Source organism: Chelon labrosus (assembly GCF_963514085.1).
Source record: "Chelon labrosus genome assembly, chromosome: 10".
Classification (NCBI taxonomy): Eukaryota; Metazoa; Chordata; class Actinopteri; order Mugiliformes; family Mugilidae; genus Chelon; species Chelon labrosus.
The window spans coordinates 26568352-26589110 of record NC_140360.1 but is presented as its reverse complement, the minus strand read 5'-3'; the positions used below and the strand labels follow the sequence as shown (position 1 = coordinate 26589110).

The window sequence follows — 20759 nt, the reverse complement described above, 5'->3', positions numbered from 1 at the left end:
TGTCATTGCTATGGGGGGGGCTTTGTAAAAGAATGTAGACGTAGTGACTGCAGTACTGTAACCGCTGTGTGAGAGATAGGATTTATCCAGTTGTATATCAGAATAATGAATACCTTTATAACAGCATGTTAGAGGCTGTCTACATGTGTACTCTGTGCGTGTGTATATTTGTAGCTCGTTTCACACTTGTACAATTTGTGTCCTCTTGCCGGACTGCATCATCTCTCTTGAGCACAATTTGTTATTGTGTGGGTTTACTGTGTGTCTGTATGGCCGTGTATGAATGTGTGCTTGTATGTCTGCGTCTTTGTGTGTGTTTGAACCAGTGCCAGTGTGCAGCTGAGTCCCACAATGCCCCTCTGTACTGCCCACTCTCACTCTACCCAATAGCTCCCTGAGCTCCACCACGCTCCAATTCATGTTTTTAATATGTGTGTACACTGTGTGGTTCTCCTTCTTCTCTCTGTCATTCAGATTCTTCTTGTGCTCTGGTAATTTTCCTCTTTTATCTCCGTCTTTTGCGATATTACACACCGCTTTGTTCCATGTAATTATTTGTTTAATTCAACTGCCACTCATCTCTGATTATATGCAGACACTAAGATACAGTATATCAGCGCATCAATATAATATACACAAATTTTGAGTTACAATAGAAAGAATTATTGTACAGAATCAATTAATATTAGTCACACTTCGCCAACTCAGGGAAATATCTGGCTCTTCAGCTGCTGCAGTAAAAGCCCCATTGTTTTCACCAGCTGCTTGCTAACTGTGTCTGTTTGGTGCTGAGCAGGTAGTGTTACATACGTTTTCAGAGTTTTTCCTCTGGAAGCAGCTGCCGGCCGTGGCTCAAAATGACGCAATGAGAACAGTGAGAGTGAAGAGAAGTAGAGCTGCAGTTAAAAACCAAACTGAAACTCAATATACAGCTCTAGGAACCCTACAAAATAACTGTCTAACATTATAAATATATGGATTCTATTCAGTTCACCCATGTTAGACCCGCCCCATGATCTGTATAGAAACCCTTTCGTGCCTTTCTGAATCTACAGCCTTAACCAATACCAAGGTGACTCGATGGTATTGCATATAGAAAGAGCAGGGGGCATTTATCAGTATGTATTCTCTCTCTCTTTCTGTCTCTACCCGGTCGACCTTAGGCAGATGGGTCCCTGCATAGGAGCTGGGTTCTGCTCAAGGTTTCTTCCTGTTAAAAGGGAGTTTTTCTTGCCACCGTCACCTTTATGCTTGCTCTGGTGGTTTCAGGCCAGGTTTTGCAAAATGTCTTGAGACAGTTTGCATCGTTTTGTTTTCTTGTGGTCTTGTGAAATGTCCTCAGTCGCTGCCCAAGTACTGATCCAATTCAAAGTACGTATCTGGCCAAACGGCCCGAATGGCCATATACATCCTTGCCCTCCCTGTTTTATTGAGGATACACTGGAGATAACCTGTGTGGACTTTGTGGTCCAACGTTTGCATACTTGGTATTGATAGCCAGCCGAGTTTTGAAGCTCAGTATAGAGGATCCAGTCATTGCCGTGTTGGCTGTAACTAATAGCTGGCAGAGGACACCTTGGCAGCTTTTAATAAACAATTTGAACTTTTTAGTTTTGTACAAATTCACCCCAGGTACAGAAAATATATTATTTTATGTACCAGGCTCTAAACATGTTAATTTCTGCTGTAAAGTTGGGCATTTTAACACGGAGGAGCCTCAAGTTTCTCATTAGTGCAGCTCAAGGCACTTCTGAGTTGGCAGATTGTTCCATGTCCACTTATAGAACAAACTATTTTTTTTATCAACTTATTTCTTTAATGCTGATTCTAGGAACCACCTCAACATCCATGTCAAGTGAACACAGATAACAAGCTTGCTACTGATTAGGCCAAAACTAATCACCCACTGCGATCACGACATTGTTCCAGTACATGCCTCTACAGCACTTTAGGGTTTTCAGGACTCCGTGCACACAGGAATGTCATGAAAAATAAAGGCTGACATGAAGCATTTTATTGGATGCAAAGGACGAAAGCGTAAGGAAAATATAGTCACTACACTAAACTCACTCACTCTGGTGTTGTAGTTCCTGGTAGCTTAAATACACATTCTGCAACAGAAAATCAATGGACGATATCCTAGTTCCACCCACTGTGGTTGGATCTCAGAGAGTTACAGATATTTGCAGATTATCACTCTGAACAAAATGATCAGTTCGGTTTATCTCTCCCAAACTGTGTACTTCAACATCAGCACTTGTGCATGCAACACAGAGGAGTTCTTAACATGTGTTGACTGAAAGCTGCAGGAACCTTTGGTGGACAGAAAAGCTGACTGGTTTTCACTAAAAGTGAAACCAATTCTGATCAGTGTATGAACTTAATGCAAGAAACAGCTTTTACTAATGGGCTAATTCCACCCCAAGCAGGTGTCTTGCCCTCCTTCTCTCCTTCTCCTCCTCCTCCTCCTCCTCCTTCTCTTCTTCTCACTTCTATAATGGCCTCCCTCCTGTTCAACACTCCTTTGTCAGCCTTTGACTCCTATTAATAGCTGTATTGTTCTTCTATGTTAAAGGGAAACGTGAAGGAATCTAACGCCACAGAAGCATACCCAGCAACCCAGCTATAGGGTGCAATTAATATTCATTCAGGGTGCTGCAGAGATGGGAGAGGATGTGTGTAAATGTAAAGAGTGTGTGACAGAGGGAGTATGGAATCCGGAGAGAAGGAAAAAAACACCAAACCAGCAGAAGCAGAGAAAATGAGGGTCCCTCATTTTCTCTTTTTTACTCGCACTCTATAAAATACACATCGCCGGCACACACAGGCCACAGGGCAAACAGCCATATCATTCTACAAGTGGCAGTTAGTCATCAAAAGGATCTTTTTCATGCACACTGTGTGTAGTTGTGTGTGTGTGTGTGTGTGTGTGGGTGTGTGTGTGTGTGTGTGTGTGTGTGGGTGTGTGTGTGTGTGTGTGTGTGTGTGTGTTCGATTGCGCTCAACAACTGGAGTCTTGTTCCCCTTGTTCATCCTCTTGTCTGCACTTGGGCTGCACACACGCACACTCACACACACACACACACACACACACAGCTGTGTTGTTTCCATAACGGTCATCCCTTCAACGACTTTCTTCCCTGTAGATGTTATCAGAGCTGTTTATCATGCAGCAAGTTGACGGAAGGAGTGTGTTTGTGTGTGTGTTTTAGGAACAACCCTAGACATAAGTCAATGTTAAGGTGAAGATAAAAGTTAGAACATAGCTGTTGTGGTCAGAGGATTGAAAAAGCTGAATTAATGTTAATGAAGGCGTCAATTCAACTAATGAATTATAAATGAATTATAGAATTTATTTTCTGTCTCTTCTCCCTTGTCATTGTTTTCTCTCTACCCATTGATCTAAACCTTTGTGTACTGTGTAAACCCCCTGTCTGACAGCACTGCACATCTGGCACCCAGCAACACTGGTGTGCAGCACTCTGAGAGGGTGAGAATAAAACTCCATGACCTGGGCTACAAGATACAATTTGCAGGTTGCTGGTGCTGCATATACAAATTGACTCAGTCTCAATAGGGTTGTAGCTAACACAGCAGCTAAGCTTTGAAAATAGAACTACAGACTACTGAGGTTGCATAGCTTAGCATAAATGCTAGAAATAGGGAAAGTCTGCAAGCATGACTTCCATCCTGCACACATTATACGAGAATAGTTTGAGGAACCTATTAATACGATTAATATAACAAGTCTGATCCATGCCAGCTATACTTCAACTTACAAGAATGAAAGGAGGAACTGGCTATGGGTGGATGCTGTTACTGGTTTCTTAAATGGAATTAAGTCCGATTCACAGGGTCCCGATTTGATTAAATTCAGGATCAAAACAATTTTACTTAAAACTGAAACTAGTATTGACATTGGTTCCAGAAATTTGTGGGATTTCCGCAATATTTTACCTCCAGTTGGTACATCTTGCGTATGGCTTTGCTTTTGAGAAGGTCTACTGCCGTCACACTTTTTAAATCCAATCAGCTTTCAGGCCTGCTGGTGCTCCTAGGGTTGGAGCTTCTGTCAAGTTTGGGATCTCCCTCACACGTGGACTAACCTTGTTGCACAGTTTTGCAAGATTTGTAGTGCCAAAACAGTTTTGTGAGAATCGAATCGGCATCGCAGCTTTCAAATAACGATCATTTTGAATCGGAAAATCAAGTTTCCAAACCCAGCCTTAAAACTGGCCAACATCTGTTAGAACAGGCCACATTCAGAGACTATTTCATGCCTGATGGTTATGATGTTTTGATCTACCCATAAGGAAGAGCTCCTCACACTTATTGAAACATTCATGTCTTCTGGTGGAGGAGGAAAACCTGACAAAGGCTTCTGTCAGTCATGATGGTGGTCAAACATAGGACTTGTCACTTAAAATGAATTTACTACACCACTCTGGCTTCGAAAAACAACCTCAGCAGCTAAAGTCCTACGTTGTTTTAAAATGTCAATGGTGGCAAAAAGCATTTTGAGTGAGAAAAAACAAAATTGTGTTTATAGATGCTGTTTACCTTTATATTAGTATTTTAGCTTCCCACGGTGCTTTTGCCAGTCTGGTCTAATCTTTTACGCTGAGGTAGAAATCTGACACATACAACTGTTTAGGCTGTAATTTTATTTATCTCAGCACTCTGCAGTGGTTCCATCTGTTGTTTACCTGCTCCTCACTATGGCTTTATGTTGGAGAATGATGACTCTGCTAAAGGGGATAAGCATCTCAGGTCTTATAGTCAACCCTGGGGGTGAGTGTATTGTTCTTTAATGTGCTTACAAAGTGTGCCTCTCTGTAGAAGTATTGACTGCCTACTGTTAAGCTGAAGCCGTCAGTTTGTCATGGAGAAGAGAAGTGCAGGATCAGCTTGTAGCCTGATTTTGAAATCGTTCACAATCACACACAGATGGGACTTCCAAGGCTGACAACCCCAAATGAACTCCTGTTTTGACTCCGTCTGGTTTCAGTACATATCACACATGTAGTGCTCTTGGTTACATTTATCAGCAACAAATTAAAATGAAAGAAAGAATTTCACAAGGACCAGCTACATTGGTGACATGAGCATTCATAATCAATAAAAACACAACACTCCATTACAACAAGCATACCATATTTCAACAGCAGCTGCACCTGTTCCTTTGTACTGTGTAGTTTAACCTATTGCAGTTTTTTACATATTAGGTAACCTGTTTTTTTCTGTTGATAGTCTCTGTCTACAAAGTATTACTAAATAGCCACAATAAAAATACAGATTTAGTAAATAATCTGATTTTCAGTTGAAGCCCATAACAATTACAGTAAATATGGAGTTGCCCCAATAAACTTCTGTTCCTCAAAATTGAAGCTGAGTAAATTTACATTCAGCTATTTGAAAAATGTATTACATCCAATGAACATTGAGCTTTTTGGGACACATTTGTACAAGCAAAGATTAGATTCCCTTTGCAATAGCTACTAATAAAGGTGAAGCTAAAACAAAAGAATCAGTAACTGTAGCCCGCCTCAGGGACTGGGCAGTGTTGGGTTACATTAATGTTAAAACTCAATTTGGATGGCATTGCACAGTCACACACCATTGGACACTATATGCAAATTTATATAATGCATATTTTCAAACATCTTACAACTGGATAAATCTGGAGTGGAAGAGCAGTCAGAAACTTCAGCAAGAAAATATCATAGACAGGTTGACGAAGCAACTTTCTGATAAAGCACACGATACTAACATTATGCCTATTAATATTATTAATAAATAAATTATCAAAATATCTCTTGTTCCAAGTATATCACCTTGAACTGAAGGAATTTTATCAAAGAGGATCAAATGTTAGCTTGACCAAATATCTTAAAAACCATCGTTCATTGTTTTACATTGAAGGATCTTGGACTACTGGACGATTTTATCTTCTGACTCAACAGCTAAACAGAAGTTTTTGTTTCCGAGACAGATTACAGATCTTCACAATGGATATAAATGGCAGCTTGGAACATATTTTTGTTCTTCTGGCAATCTAACGAGACACAGTTGTTTATATTTAAGTTGGTGTCTCTCTTCTTGCAGAGAACGCCCAAATTCATCAGTTCATCATTGCTGTTTTTGTGTGACAGTGGTCGACATTTACAGCCCTGGAATCATGCAACCATGAAACCAGGATTTGACATAATTTATGATTAGTGCTTTAAAGACTCACACAACAATTACACAACTACAAATTAGAACATATTTTATGAAAGTCCAAGGAATTACAGGACTGTGAGTACTGCTGAGTAAACCGTATCGCTGATATTCAGTCTTGATACTGTTGACTTTTATCACATTTGTCCAACATTTCATCCTCTCACTACCCACTTAAACCGTGTTACATCACAAGTAGCCAGCTTCATGTCTATATATAAAACCATTATGTGTGGAACGGAGCGACAGAGAGAGCCTAGCGTGACAGCTGTTCCAGTACAGGCTGTGATCCATCTATCTTCGGAGAGAGGCGGAGAGACGGGGAGGGACAGAGGGAAGTGACAGAGGGTGATGGAATGTGATGAATTCCTACAATCCTTGGCACATCATTAGGCAGTTGGAAAAGCACGATCTCACCTCCAGTATTACCAGCCATCAGTTCATCCATCTATACATGCATTCATAAAGGCATCTATCGGGAGTGTACATGCAGTACTCGATATTATAGTAGTAGTACTGACGTTGCAGAAGCTCCTCATATGGCTACAAACAAATTATTAGCTTTTAAAATCTAATCTATTTAAAATCAGTTATCTTTCAGTTGATTCTTTCAGTAATAACATTCCGGAAGTGCAAGAAGGAACGCTTCCGGAGGTCTTTTGTCCCCTCAGCAGTCAGACTCTTAAACATCAGCATTTCCTAGCTCTGCTGCTGCTGGGACCCACACGAGTAAAGTATATACAAACTGTCATTATCTCACATCTTTCTAGAGCAATAATTGGTGCAACTCCTATTGGAGTTTGTTTTTTATTCAGGATATTCATAAATGTCGATATGTATATTTAACCTCCTTACCATTTCAACCCTCAATTTACACAAGTTGGTTGTTTCAACTTCTGATTAGCCACTGTAAACCTGATGCAATATGTAAACATTTTTTGTACCATAACGTATTCACTTTTTATATAGTTTCTCTTGTCTGCCTTATTCTATTTTTTGTATCTTTTTTGTATCTTGCACTGTTGTTCCCTGCCGCTGTAACACCCTAATTTCCCCACAGGGATGACTAAAGTCCTATCGTCTCTTATCTTATGAAAAGACAATATGGTGGAGACTTCATATTGCTCGTCTCGTCGACCAACAGTGGAGTCCATTATGTAAATTTTCTGACCAATCAATGAATCAATTTACCATTTCAGCACAGATGACGATTGTCCAATCATAGCTGATGGAACTCTTGTAAAGTGCTCTTTTAAGAGCGATATTCCATTGCTGCCATCAAATGGAACTAGTGAGTTTGTGATTACGACATGGGAAGTCATCAGTCATACAGTCATCAGAGGTAACATCAGCCATAAGGCACAAGGACAGAACTGTTCAGTGTGTAGAAGTGACAGAGGCTGACAGTTAAACAGCTAACAACCAGGTAACTCAGTGTAGGAAATGCAAAGACATAATGAAAGAATGAGACCGTCTGGGTTTTTTGTTCTTCCTCAGACGTATAATAAATTGATAAAGAAAACCCCATCCACCTCTGCCATTTCCTAAAATGTGAATCACAACTTGTACATTTGGACCTTATCGAAACTTTCCATTTACAGGATCTTAAATACCACAGGGGACAGCCATACATTACCCATGAACTCTGTAAATACGACACTATTTGAGGGTGGCAGATATCTCAGGAGTTTAGCAAGCTGCAAATATCAGTATGACTGGCTCAGTAGCTTACTAGCAGCAGCAGTAAACGAAACTTCTTGACCACATTATAGCCCAGGAGAGGCATGTCATTAGCCAACTACATTATTATGTGTAAGATATATTAGAGACATGAACACCCATGCCAGTATCTCAGATGTAAGAGAACCAGCAGTAGCTTTATTTTTTTTTCAGCAGAAACTACAATGGTGGAAACAGTCAACACATGTTGTAGATGTAGTAGTATTGCTACTTGGCTCCATACTGACAGAACACTTTAGCTAAAACCCATGGAATAAAAGCATCAGCATGACACACACACACACACACACACACACACACACACACACACACACACAGACGAACAGAAACCCCACTTCCTGCTGACAGCAGGGATGTAAAGTGTGACACGGCATGCATGGAAACAGTACTTCCTACAGTGTGTGTGACACATACCGTGGGGGCTGGGATACCAGTGTGTACAGTATGTGAGACATGGAAGAGCACTCGTGCAGTTCAACATCTAAACTGGCTCGTCCCTCGTTCTCTCTGTCAGACACACACACACAAACGCACACACATGCTGCACACAGCATATGGAGATGAGGCTGGGACCTGGCCCTGTTCAGATAAATGTACCGGATGCTGCTGCTTCCCGCCTCTAATCTAATGGCTGTGTGTGTGTGTGCTCTATCTTTGTGAGGACAAGTTTAAGTGCAAGGCGCTGAAGGTGGGGACATTTTGTCCAGTCCTCGTGTCTCCAAAATTCCTTTGCCTTTTTAAATGTCAAGACTTCGAGGGTTAAAAACATTAAATATATTACTCACAATTATTATTCTTGCAGTATATGTGTATGAGTGAGGCAGAAAGATAGGGAAGTTGACTCTTGATCCCATAATATCATCTATAGGAAGCAGACACACACTACTCTACATAATAGCAACAGATGATGTATCTACCATATAGCTGAGAAGTGGTAAGTCATAGGAAGTAGTGCTGCAGAAAAACTGAACTGACTGAAAAAAAGACAAGCGAAAGAGGAAGGATATATAAATATAAACAGACACGTAAGCAACTACTTCAAATCATTAGATTTACTGTATATTTAATGTTGACATTACCGAGGCAGAGAGTGTTTACAGGTGCCGTGTGTAGCATAAATATTGTGCATAGCGCCATAAAGCTGTCCTGGTTTACATTCACATGCTGTGGTGGCATGTGGTCTGTCCTTATTTGGGCACCCAGAATGAAGCGTTCCAAGATCCAGGCTCTGTGCTAAACACTTTCAGAATCACTCTCATTACTGAAAGGAGGTGTAGTTTCTAAATTAATTATTCCCGTAAATGATCGGTAGTTCCATTTGTAATGTAATGAAGATAAAAAAAATAAAAATAAAAAAAAAATACTGGAGTTGTCAGATGTAGTCAGCTAGTGCGGAACTGATTGTCCTTGGAAATGTGGTGAAGTACTGCTGTGTTGACATCATGCGAATCTCAACAACTATTTCCTCTGTATCTGTGTGTGTGCATGTGTGTGTTTGTGCAGCAATCTTTCTGACTCAGTTTGAGTGGAAGACCACACGAGTGAGGACATTTGGGTAAAGTTAGGACATTTGAGTCAGTCCTCGCTCCTTCACGGGGTCGTGTGAGGGTTGGTTTCACGGCAAAGGGCGCAGTTAGGTTAAGGCTAGAGTAAGGGGCTCGGAAACGCAGCGTGTCAATGGATGTCCTCGCAAAAATAGCCGTGCAAACATGTGTGCGCGGGCGTATGAGTGTGTGTCAGGGTGTCCAGATGTCTGCGGCCTGTGGGAATGAGAGCACTGTGTGAGTGGGACAGGAAATGATGTCAGAAATTCTCATGGAGATTCTGATGGCAGTACAACCTCTGAACCCCCTCAAACACACACTCATACAAACACACACAGTCACGTGCAAGCCCACGAGATGCCTAAATTGACAAAAAGAAGAGCATGTGATGAATACAGGGAGATGTCACGGGCACATTTCCACAGATACAATCTTTCTATTCCATCGCTTTCAGTTGTCATTCTGTCTTTTCTCCATCTGTCTGTATCACTCTTACCAGCCCCCATCCTGTCCCTAAAGGGGAGCTAAAGGCCGCGAGAATAACGTGGCAGACAGACAAAAGCAGTCAAAGAGTTAGAGTGGAAGAATCAGGGGGGGACGGCGAGTGTGGGAAAAGGTTGTTGTGTGTGTACATTTGCCGATTTGTTTACATTTGCATGTGAGTGAGTCATCAAATCTGGAAAGTAAAACCGCAGTTAAGCCAATTACTTTTGTAAAGCAGCTCAGGGCAGGGCAGCTCAGCAAGTCAAGGTCGGGTTGGATCACGGAGTGCGGCCCTTTAGCTTAAGTAAGCAGTACTATTGGTGATTATTCATCAAACGTCCAAATTAGAATGTCCCTCATTGTTTTTTTGCACTTAGCAATCAGGGTAATCACAGCTTCATTCATTCATTTTTCTCCTCAGTTTTTTTGTTCATTACATGTTCTGATTTCTACTCATTATTTAAAGGGCTAATTTACTGAAAGTCTAGTAATCAGTATTTTCTTAGGCAGCAACAATAACTCTGGGATGGAAGGACAAATAGGTCAGGTCGAAATCTCTTGAAATATTAGTAGTATTTTCAGTAAAAAGGATACATTTCTACAAAAAAAACGGACACAACAAGCACTATAGTCTAAATTTTAGCCAAAATCTTTCTTTGACATTGCATTTTATTGACTTGAGTCAAATATTCTCAGCTTTTTGGACTCATAACCTCTAAATACAAAGAAATGTCTACTTGCAGCAACGTATACCTACACATCCATAAGCAGTAAGTAGTGGAACCATGTTGCATTGCACTACATGTGTATAGACAAGAGTCCAGGCTAATTGTTTTTCACTAGTACATCGCCTTCACAAAAGTTAGATTTTAAGACACCACATACACTGGGAAGAATATCCAAGATAAGCCAGTGAACATTATTAGCAACTGGCCTAATTCATTGTGCAGTTAATATTTTATTCAATATTTGGTGTACACTTTTAACCAGTGTCATACTGACAACTGTTTTGAAAACCTGCATTGTTAAGCATGCGTGGCACTTTTGTCCAATTGTGGCTACCAGTATGCACAGAAACAGCTACTGTGCTAATATTTAGCGCTACAAAAACATAGCATGCAGCAGACAGTAGACTGTTTTGTGTTTTTATGAGTTAATAGTAAAGCTGGAGAGTCTCCCAGCTGCCTAAAAATATCTTTAATGTGCCTTTTATGTTTCAAGTGAGGAATCCAAAGCCTTTTCAGCTGAGGACTGTTGACTACTGATATTCATTGTCTTTTTTTACTGCTATTAAAGCGATTTTCCAGTGCTGCTCAGTCACAGAGGAGTCACAGATGATGATGAAGTTACCAGAATAAACGGAGGAGTGACTGTGAGACTGGCAAAGGAGAAGCTTAGCAAGGGCTTAATGCAAGCAAACACACGCACACGCACGCACACACGCAACCAACAGCATGGTGTAACCTGACCTGCCGTCTGACTCTGTGTCCCTGCCGGCAGAGAAGACACAATCAGCCATGTGTTGGGAGAGAGACACTGAGAGGTCAGGTTTGCCTCCCAGTGTATTTTCTTTCAGTTTCCTGTGTTTCCTCTGTTAACGTGGTCAACAGATGCAGACTTTGCTCTTTTTTTTTCCTGAAGCAGCCCTGACGTCAATCTACCTGTCCTTATCCCAACATATGGCTACCAAGTTCAAGCCAATCCCCAATTTAAATCAACTAATCCACCTGGAATACCCCTTTCAATCCTGTATTTTCCCTCCTATTTTTCCATTTCCCTTTTTTCCGTTTCTGTTTTCTCTCTGTTTCATCCTCCTCCTTCTGATTGGCTGGTTTGAATTTTCAAATAGTGACCAAACCCCCCCTTTTTTCTCTTTCAGTCTCAGCTCATACACACACTCTCTGAGACACAGGATGTACGCTCATCCTTTTTTCCTCCCTCTTTCCATCCTCACTTCCCCTCCCTTCCTTCCAAAACACCCAGACGGTAAGACAGCAGCTGAGAGACAGACAGCAGCAGCGGGCTGAAAGCTCTTAAGAGAGGGATATCGCAGTCTCACTCTCACACGCTCTCCCTCTCTCTCTTAGAGGGAATAAAGGCCTCATTGTGTCCTCCTTCACATGGAAAATGTCGGAGAACCGCCGCACATTTGACAGACGGTAACCACAGTCCAGGGTCACCGTGACGAAACTCACACTCAAAAGCTTCGCTCTGAATTGTTTGTGTACAGCCGCCGCCGTTTATCTGGGATTCCTGAAGTGATTGAGATGGCTGGTGTGTATGCTAACTGTGAAGGGCACTTGTAAAAGAGATGGTGTGCATTCACAGTATCTGTGCGAGTTTCAATCTGCTGTGGGAGTTCCTCTGCTGATCTGTGAACATGTGACATCAATAGGCCATCGCATAGAGCCGTTCACCGTGTCTAAGTTAGTGCGATAATTGTTATAAACTGGGAAATTCCTCCAAACGTGACCTCAGCGCAGTCTCATGACTTTAACAACGTGGAGGATATGGGTCAAGAACTGTCTCTGAATGTGAAAACCTGCCCCAAAACAAAACACAGCATGTATGTAAAACATCATCTCCAAGGTCCAGCTTCTTGTGAAACATTAGTTAATTATTTTCTCTCTTGTTTTTGGCTAACATACCGCACTAATTCAAGAGGCAAAATATTCCATTTCTGATTATTTACGCTAGGTAGCATGCAAAAAAAGGTTTATTGGGTTTTCGTGAAGTAAAATCTTAATTCACATGAATCAAAATGTCTTATTGAGAGTAGTCTTATAGAGATTAAGGACATTTTTAACATTTCCATGGATCATAGCAGACACCGAATTAGCTTGTTGGCTAATTGACTAGCTGACAGTTGAGTTTTACTGTCTGTGTTTGGTTTTTATTATTTTATTGTATCATTGCTGTTGTTAACATAAGATTTATATACTAGCATTAAAGATAAGATAGCTCATCTCCCACCTGCCTCCATTTCAACCAAACCAATTCTACTAAAAATTGAACATAAATAAACTACCTTACAGCCTCACCAAAACATCACATTCCAAATATCTTTTTGGTATATAGTGTCTGTCTGGTGGCACACGGCTAAACTCGGCCCACTTACTTTTACGTCTTGCTCCAGTGTTCGTATCAGTTCTCCGTCCACGTGTCCAGTTTGGGCCACGCGGAGAGAGCGCCGCTCTGCCTTCCTCAGCCGGTACTGCAGGATGCGGCAGGTCTTGTTTGCCTGAGGAACAGAGGCCGGTGTCAGCAGACGATGTTATGTTTTATCGGTCTAAACCCTCTCTGTCCCTTTGCTTTGCTTTATTGCGCCCTCCAGCAGTCATTAAAACACTGACGAAGAAGCAGCACAAACACATACGATAGCAATTGTTATCTGCAGCTTAAATCTCCATGTTAAATCTAAAAAAACGACTCCTTTGAAAGCTCATTTTGCAAATCAATAACGTGGATGACTTTACGAAGAGCCTTTTGACTAGATGACATTCAGATGATTGATCCCTATTTGACCCTTTGTTAAGTCCTGACTTCCTATGTTCGACTTCCATTACTAAACAATGGAATGATCACTAGTCTTTTTACCTGTTTTCGGTGTTCAGGATTATTTCCTCTGCTGTGAACACACTTGTTTTTGAATAATCACAATTATAAGTTAATGCTAACGTTAGGTTTTCAATTTCTTTCTATGGGAGTGGACCCCCATATGGCTATCATATTTCTTACTTAGCTACAGTAACCCAGGAAGTCTGGCTCTATCTATCTGGTCAGCAGTCCAATCAGAAAGTCATCAGAGTTTCAGTTGTCATGCAAGTTTCAATACATTTTATTATTATTGTGTTATACAATTATATTTTTTGACTCAGACATCCTAGATTCAGTAAATCTCATCCAGCCAGCTACTATCTGCCCACACATAAACATACCTGATCCAGCTGTTGTCGTAGTTCCTGCAACTGGTACACATCTTCTTCCATGTACATGTCCCTCATCTCCAGCATCTCAGACCTCAACTCCTCCATCTCATCCTAGAGAATGTGAAGAAGGGAGAGTTTATTAAATGCACCTTTCATTTTTAAATGCCAATATCGACCTGCACAGACAGAGTTGTTTCCAAAGCTGCCAAAGCTCCTAACTGCACATCTGACTGCTAAGATCTGAGAGTGTTATGTGCACACAAAACAAATCCTTTGTTTTAACTGTGAGACATTGTTTTCTAGCATCTTTTCGAGTTCAAGGAAATCAAGTCACTGCTTGCTGGTCAAACGTCAGGGTTTCGCTATTCGTTTGCTTACTTCCCTGCAGGGAAATGGAGTCTCTGCAGAAGCAAAAGAACAAAGGAAAGGGAAATCCCTGTGCTCTAAAAATATGAAGTAAAAATATCTATCTAAAAGTGTGGAACAGAGTCAAAAATAAACCAGCACAAATTATTAATTTCCAGCAGTGTTGTTATCTTCTTCTCTTCTAGTAATATAGCGATGAATTATTCATTTTAGCCTGACAGCATGAATTGCATCATTCCTCTGAATCATATCCTAGGTGCAGCTCTTGCATTAGCACACGTCCCTGTAAAGGTTAACCACACCCAGGTAGAAGAGGTAGGGGTCACTTGGCTATAAGGAGCACACACAATAGTGTGCATCCATGACTATGAAATGAATGTGTGTTGGCAAAAGAAACTTTGCATGGAAGCATGTGATGCGTAAGCATAACACGTAAAGGGAGCGGCTGTAGTTGTAGTAGTGGTGCTGTAATAATTTACTACAGCGGAGAATGTGGGTCAGCTTCTGCAGAGCTCCAACAACAAGCTCTAGGGATGTGTGTGGAATATGATATTGAGACAAGGAGCAACAGAGGGAAGTCAACGGAATAAACTGTATGAGTATGAATCACTAACATTTTTACTGTTAATGTGAGGTGTGTGGGGGTTAAAATGAAGCAATGTTTGTTATGTGTCTGTGTGCATCTAATCTTCAAGCTAAAATACACTGCAGCAAGATCCACTAAGACTGCACGCCACTGACCACTGCTACGCATCTGCAACAGTGGAGAGAGGGATGAACGGAAATCTAAGAAATGAAAAGGAAAGGGGATTGTGGGAAAAAGAAAGAAAAGAAGAAAAGGAAATATATGAAATTAAAAATAGGGGGAACAAGAAGAAATTTTAAAAAAGCAAAGTAAGAAGAAAGACAGTAAAGAAAAGAAAAGAAATTACATGGAAAAAGAAAGGAAAAGGGAGAAAAGAGATGAAAAGGCACAAGCCAGAAGGTAATAAAAGGAGACAAAAAAGAGAAAATGAAATAAAGGTTGAAAGTGGACTAATAGAAACAAAAGGGTTGGGACAAACAGAGTAGAAAAGACATGTACACAGACAGGGAGACAAGTCAAGAGAGAGAGAGAGAGCGAGGACATGAAACCAGGGAATCACAAGTTAATGTGGCGAGAGACTGAGAGAGACAGAGCGAGAAAGAGAGGTGGTCCACTGACCTGCTTTTCACAGCTAACTAAGGAAAGATGTTGTCATGTGAGCAACTAGACAGTCAGGAGAAGAAATCCGCCAATCAGCTGTCATGTTGGTGAGCCAGACATGATAATGTTGGAAATTAGAGCGCAGCCACATCTGCTGTGATAACAATCCTCCCGTCCCTACAGTTTTGTACCTTTAGCTCATGCTCCTACAAAAGTTTCAGGAGAAGCTGCGGAATCCAACTTATTGTTGTAGAACAATGTTGCTGCCATCAAATCAAACTCATGCGCTTGTGGGTATGACACAAAATACTTGGCATTGTAGTAGCAACATCAGCCATACAGTAAGTGGTGAGAACACCGCTGCTAGGGAACTGCTGGTGTCTAGAAACCACCTAGGCCATAGGGGGCTTTACACAGAATAACAGAACTCATTGAATTTGATCAAAATGGTGGTGGTGTGGGGAAAGACCTTTAGTGACACAAAGTGGGTGGCAACCAAGATAAATTACTCTCAACTTTGAGGCAACCAGAGGGACTATCAGACACGTTACATATGACGTAGGACACAAGCACACTTTTCCTCTGTCTACTGTGTGGAAACAACGTCCACAACTTTGGTTTTAGCAGACAAATTCACCATGCAGATAACACATGTGGAGCATCAGGTTAATCCAGACGGAGCGAAGGAGGCACTGAAAGCACTTTCTTTTCAAATAGAGAGCAGCGACAGCAAAAACAGCTAACTGTGTCCATACACTAGCAATATTTTTTATGTTCTTCTTGTTTTACTTTTAAACATCTGGACTGGGAAATTGTGAATTGCTTTATATTTGGATGGAGTTTGGCAAACTACAGGTTTACAGTTTATAAAAAGTGCACCTCCCCAGTCACTCCCCAGAGTGCACAAGTATAAATAACTTACTACTGATAAACCAAAATCATTTTATGTACACAGCTTCACATGTCACAAACACATGGGTTCTACCTGAAGCATATGGTAACATCCTTATGTAGCAGCTATGTATTTAGCAATTACTTCTATCATTCTAACTGATTTTCCAATGTGCACAATTTAGTTTTAGCAACAGTCAACATAAACACAGATACAATGGTTCTGTTTGAGTTTTCTGTTTGTTCACCCAGGCACTGAGATCACTGAGCTAATAAAGAATGATGACACAAGAAACATGAAAGATGCAATCATGTGTCTGTCTGTCACATGGACTACATCCTCTCAGATCTTGTGATATTAGCATTTCACAGAAAAAAAGCAGCCTTGAGCATGTCTACAAATCACTTTTTTATAGCGTAAGTTTATTAAATGGGTAACCTTGACACTTCATAGATCGGGGGAGTGTTTTAGTACCCAAAGAAGAAAAATAAAGTCACTGAAGGCACTATTACAAAGATTTAAAGCCATTTTCTGCACTTTAACACTGCTAGAGCAATTGTTTGCAATATGATATATTCTGAATACTGAAGGAGAGTAATGAGTTGGGTTTAACGGCCATCTATGCAAGCTGCACAGATGCCCATCTGTTATCTTAAATTGAAGTCACAGGACAGGCATTCCTAAAAAATTTAATCCACAGAGCCCCATCTGTGTGAAACTCTCTTGTTCAGCTGTAACACGAGGCCAGCAGTAAAGGCTGACTTGTTTTAATGTAGCATGGGGATGATGATTCAATTAACCGAACCTTGTAGGTGGCAATTTGATTTTAACCACATGTGATTCCATTGTGGCGTCAACAGGTTTTAACAGAAACATTTTACACTGAGGTATAAAGTCAGATCATAACAGCTGCTAGCTGTCTTAATCTCTTACAGTAATTACCAACTGAATGGGAAGCAGAGGCTGCATCAGAAAAAGAGTCTGCATATTAATATGCTGCACATACACCCATGGTGGAAGACAGACATGCGAGAGGCATTAAGTATGAAATAGAAACAGAATGTGGGGTAGAAGTGAAGAGGTGAAACTGGAGAGAGAGGACTGGATTAAGGACTTAGAATAAGGCAGAGAGTGTAATGCATCAGCAGCGTGTTCTTCTGATCTTCAAATTGCTAACCAGGTGTTCCTCACAGCTGCAACAACAGACCCAGCCTGACAGACTTCACTGAGGACCTCCCATGAGGTCCAGTGTGGTACCTCCAATATATGATGTCCTATATTCACTCAGCAGCCCCCACACAGTAACACACGCTGCTCCAAATGCTTTCAGGCCCTGATATGATACACATTAAAGACAACAAGAAGGAAGCATCATGTTGGCCGCAGGTGAAGAAGCAGGCTTTGTGAATCCTGTTAACATGGTTCACAAAATGGTTTGCAACTGACAAGAAAAAAGCAAACAGCACAAGTAAACAGAGTGGGGCTATAGCTACGAATATCACCACTGTAGGCAGACAAAGGCAAATTCAGAAACTGAATACTTTTTGAAAAAGACATCAGTATTGCCTTGGCACAGTGTCACATCTCGCTCAAGCTGCTAATTGCTCACTTGCAACCTGTGCAACACTAAAACCTATTAAACTTACAATGATGTCAAACAGAGACATACCCTCAAATTAGACGTTGGAAACAGTGTGTTACGTATTTTTGCTGGATATATAATTAATCAAATCCAACAGACTGCCAGTTCATAAAACTTACTGGATATTTTTCACCATATCTTGGGGCTGTGTAACTATATAAAGCAATTATTTTGTTGGATGGATAAGATCAGGGTAATTATATTCCATTTTATCTCATCACTACAGTGATCAGTAAAACATCAGCTGTGTGAGTCCTTCCACAGAATAAATAATAATAAATTGGCAAAAAAACAAGTGTCAATTACCAACACTCGCGTTTCCATGAGAAAAGACAGCGCGGTCTTCCTGCTTGGGCAAGTGCTGCTGATCAATCACCATCCCTAATCAATCACTGACAATTATTGGTTTGTCTGGTCACTGCCAGTTAGTGCTTCAGGACATGCTCCCTAATTGATCCTTCCCTTAATCAATCACTCTCAAGGCAGCATAGATCTGCTTGACCGGCACATCCACGTATATAAGGTTTCCCTGCCTGCAGACATGCAGTACTGTGGGAGCTGAGAGACGCCTTTTGTATCAAAACCTGATTTAAAATGAAGTCCCAGTGTGACTGCAGGTACTCAAGATAATGCAGCGATAGCCTGGTTATTGGTCTGAATGCTTTGTTGTTTTGGCGAGACAACAGATGTTGCCAATAGTCAAGTCTTCTATGTGTGATTGATGATACATATGAATGCGGAGCTTACAGACCACATTTAAATCACAGTTAAACCAGTGCTAATCAAATACCTTGCTAATGATCTCCTCCATTCACTGCAGGCGTTAGAGTCTGACAACATCCTCCCCTCCATAATGTGGGCAGGGGAGACAGCTGAAAACACTGCCACATAATGCTGAAGAGCCACCACCATCAAAACAAAAGTATAGCCTTTTCACATGTAACACTTTTGCTCATTAATCGTGCAGATCTGTGGCTACAAGGCAGCATGTTTTGCTCTTGTGCCACCAGACTATTTACAGCATCATCATTCTTGTAGTGCGTGGCCTTGGGAGGAATCCAAAGGAATCTCTACACACCAGGAAACAAGTCGGAGTGACCCGGTGAATAAGTTAAACAAACTTCAGGAAAACACACAATGATTCTGACAGTGATGTGGGTTTTTTTTTCTCCAAAGCAAAATAAAATACAGTGGAACAAATTGTAATCCTGGATCCCTGCTGTAGAATCTGTCTCTCAGTTGAAGGCAAAATGTTTAAAGCACCTTACTAAAGCTAAGAAACCTCCAGGAAAAGAAATCCACACAGTCATAGATGTAATTTAGAAGAATATATTGCACTTACTTTGAGGTAATCATTCTCAGATCTCAGCTCTTCTATTTCCCTGACAAACTCCTCATGCATGCCGTCCATGAACTCCTCCGTGAGGTCTGAGAATGCCAGAGATGTGCTGGCAGGCACCCTGCTGTCAAACGAGGTGGCCGACCGTTCCTCTCCGGGGGATATGCTCCCTTCCCCGGTCTCAATGCCCAGGGAGAGTCGGTCCTTGTCGTCTTTCTCTGCCGATGAGCAGGTGGTCTTAGCGGCGGCTTGCTGGCTAGCCCTGTCGGCCAACGCGACATCCCTGAGCGGCTTCTCGACGTCCAGCCCACCGCCCCGGCTGCTCCTTGATTCGGCGTCGCTGCTCACAGCGTCCGCGGAGAGTTTGTTTTCCTCAGAGGCGCAGTCCGACAGCTCAGAGCTGCTGTCGGTCGGGGACAGCTTCCCGGGGGCGCACCCGGAGTCTTTGGATAAATCATCGGATCCTATGCTGGCGTCCGAAACCTTCCTCCGCCCTCCGGAGCTCTTCGCCGCCTTGGACGCCGAGGTCTTGGACAACGCACCTCCAGCAAAGGAGGATTTGCCTGCCGGTTTTGCACCACCACATTTCTCTGCTTTGCTGTCCTTTCCTGCGAGACTTCCCACGGGGCTGCGCCTGGAAATGCGGCTACCCAGATGGATGCCCCCCGGTTTGACGCTCAGAGTCGGGGTCCCAATCCCACCGCGGATCTTCGTGAGCGACCACCCGGGCACATCCTTGGGTCTGGCCGGGGACGGGGCCCTGTTTATCTTCTTCTTCTCGCCCGGAGGACGTGCGGAGTGGACCGCAGAGAGCTCGGCGGCTTGCTGCTGGCCGGGCACCGCATGCTGCGTCTGCCCGCTGTCCGAGCTCTCCGTCCCGCCTCCGCTTTCCATCTTCTGCCGGAGATGGAGTCTCCGTTCCTTGGGCGAGGCGAAGAAGAGGTGAGTCGGAGAGTTATGGACATCAACCTCCTTTGTTTTTGTCATTCATTCCGTTTAGACAGAAACAAGAAAAAAATGAAACGAAACCTCCTATTTGATGAAGCAGGAGGCAGAAGTTGAAAGATAAACAACTGCAGAGCAACACAAAAGGAGGAGATCCCTCCGGCTACAATGAGGGCTTGTAGCGCAACAGGACAAAGAAGTCCAAAAACTGCAAAAAGGGGAGATAAATATAATCCGCTTCTCCTCTGTATGTGGGGTAAAGGTGTAAATTATTCCGCTTTGTTCTGGTAGCTCATCCCCTCCTCTCTTTCATATCTCTCTGCCTCGATAGTGCAGACGAGCCGGTTCCTGCTCAGAGGGATTGTGGGTGAGAACAGGGAGGCGGTGTGGTGGCTATGGTCTCTCTCTCTCTCTCTCTCTCTCTCTCTCTCTCTCTCTCTCTCTCTCTCTCTCTCTCTCTCTCTCTCTCTCTCT

At 42.0% G+C, this 20759-nt stretch overlaps 1 protein-coding gene across 1 annotated transcript in view; it reads right to left on the bottom strand.

Moving 5' to 3' along the window:
- mtcl2 (microtubule crosslinking factor 2) overlaps nt 1-20327 on the bottom strand; it is a gene marked incomplete at its 5' end in the record, with an annotated part of 92679 nt that extends 72352 nt beyond the window's left edge. Inside the window, 3 exons of the mRNA XM_084552723.1 lie at nt 13105-13227; nt 13925-14026; nt 19344-20327. Of these exons, the coding sequence (XP_084408849.1) occupies nt 13105-13227; nt 13925-14026; nt 19344-20327 (1209 nt within the window). The remainder of the gene's footprint in view (nt 1-13104; nt 13228-13924; nt 14027-19343) is intronic.
- Between the last annotated feature and the right edge of the window lie 432 nt (nt 20328-20759).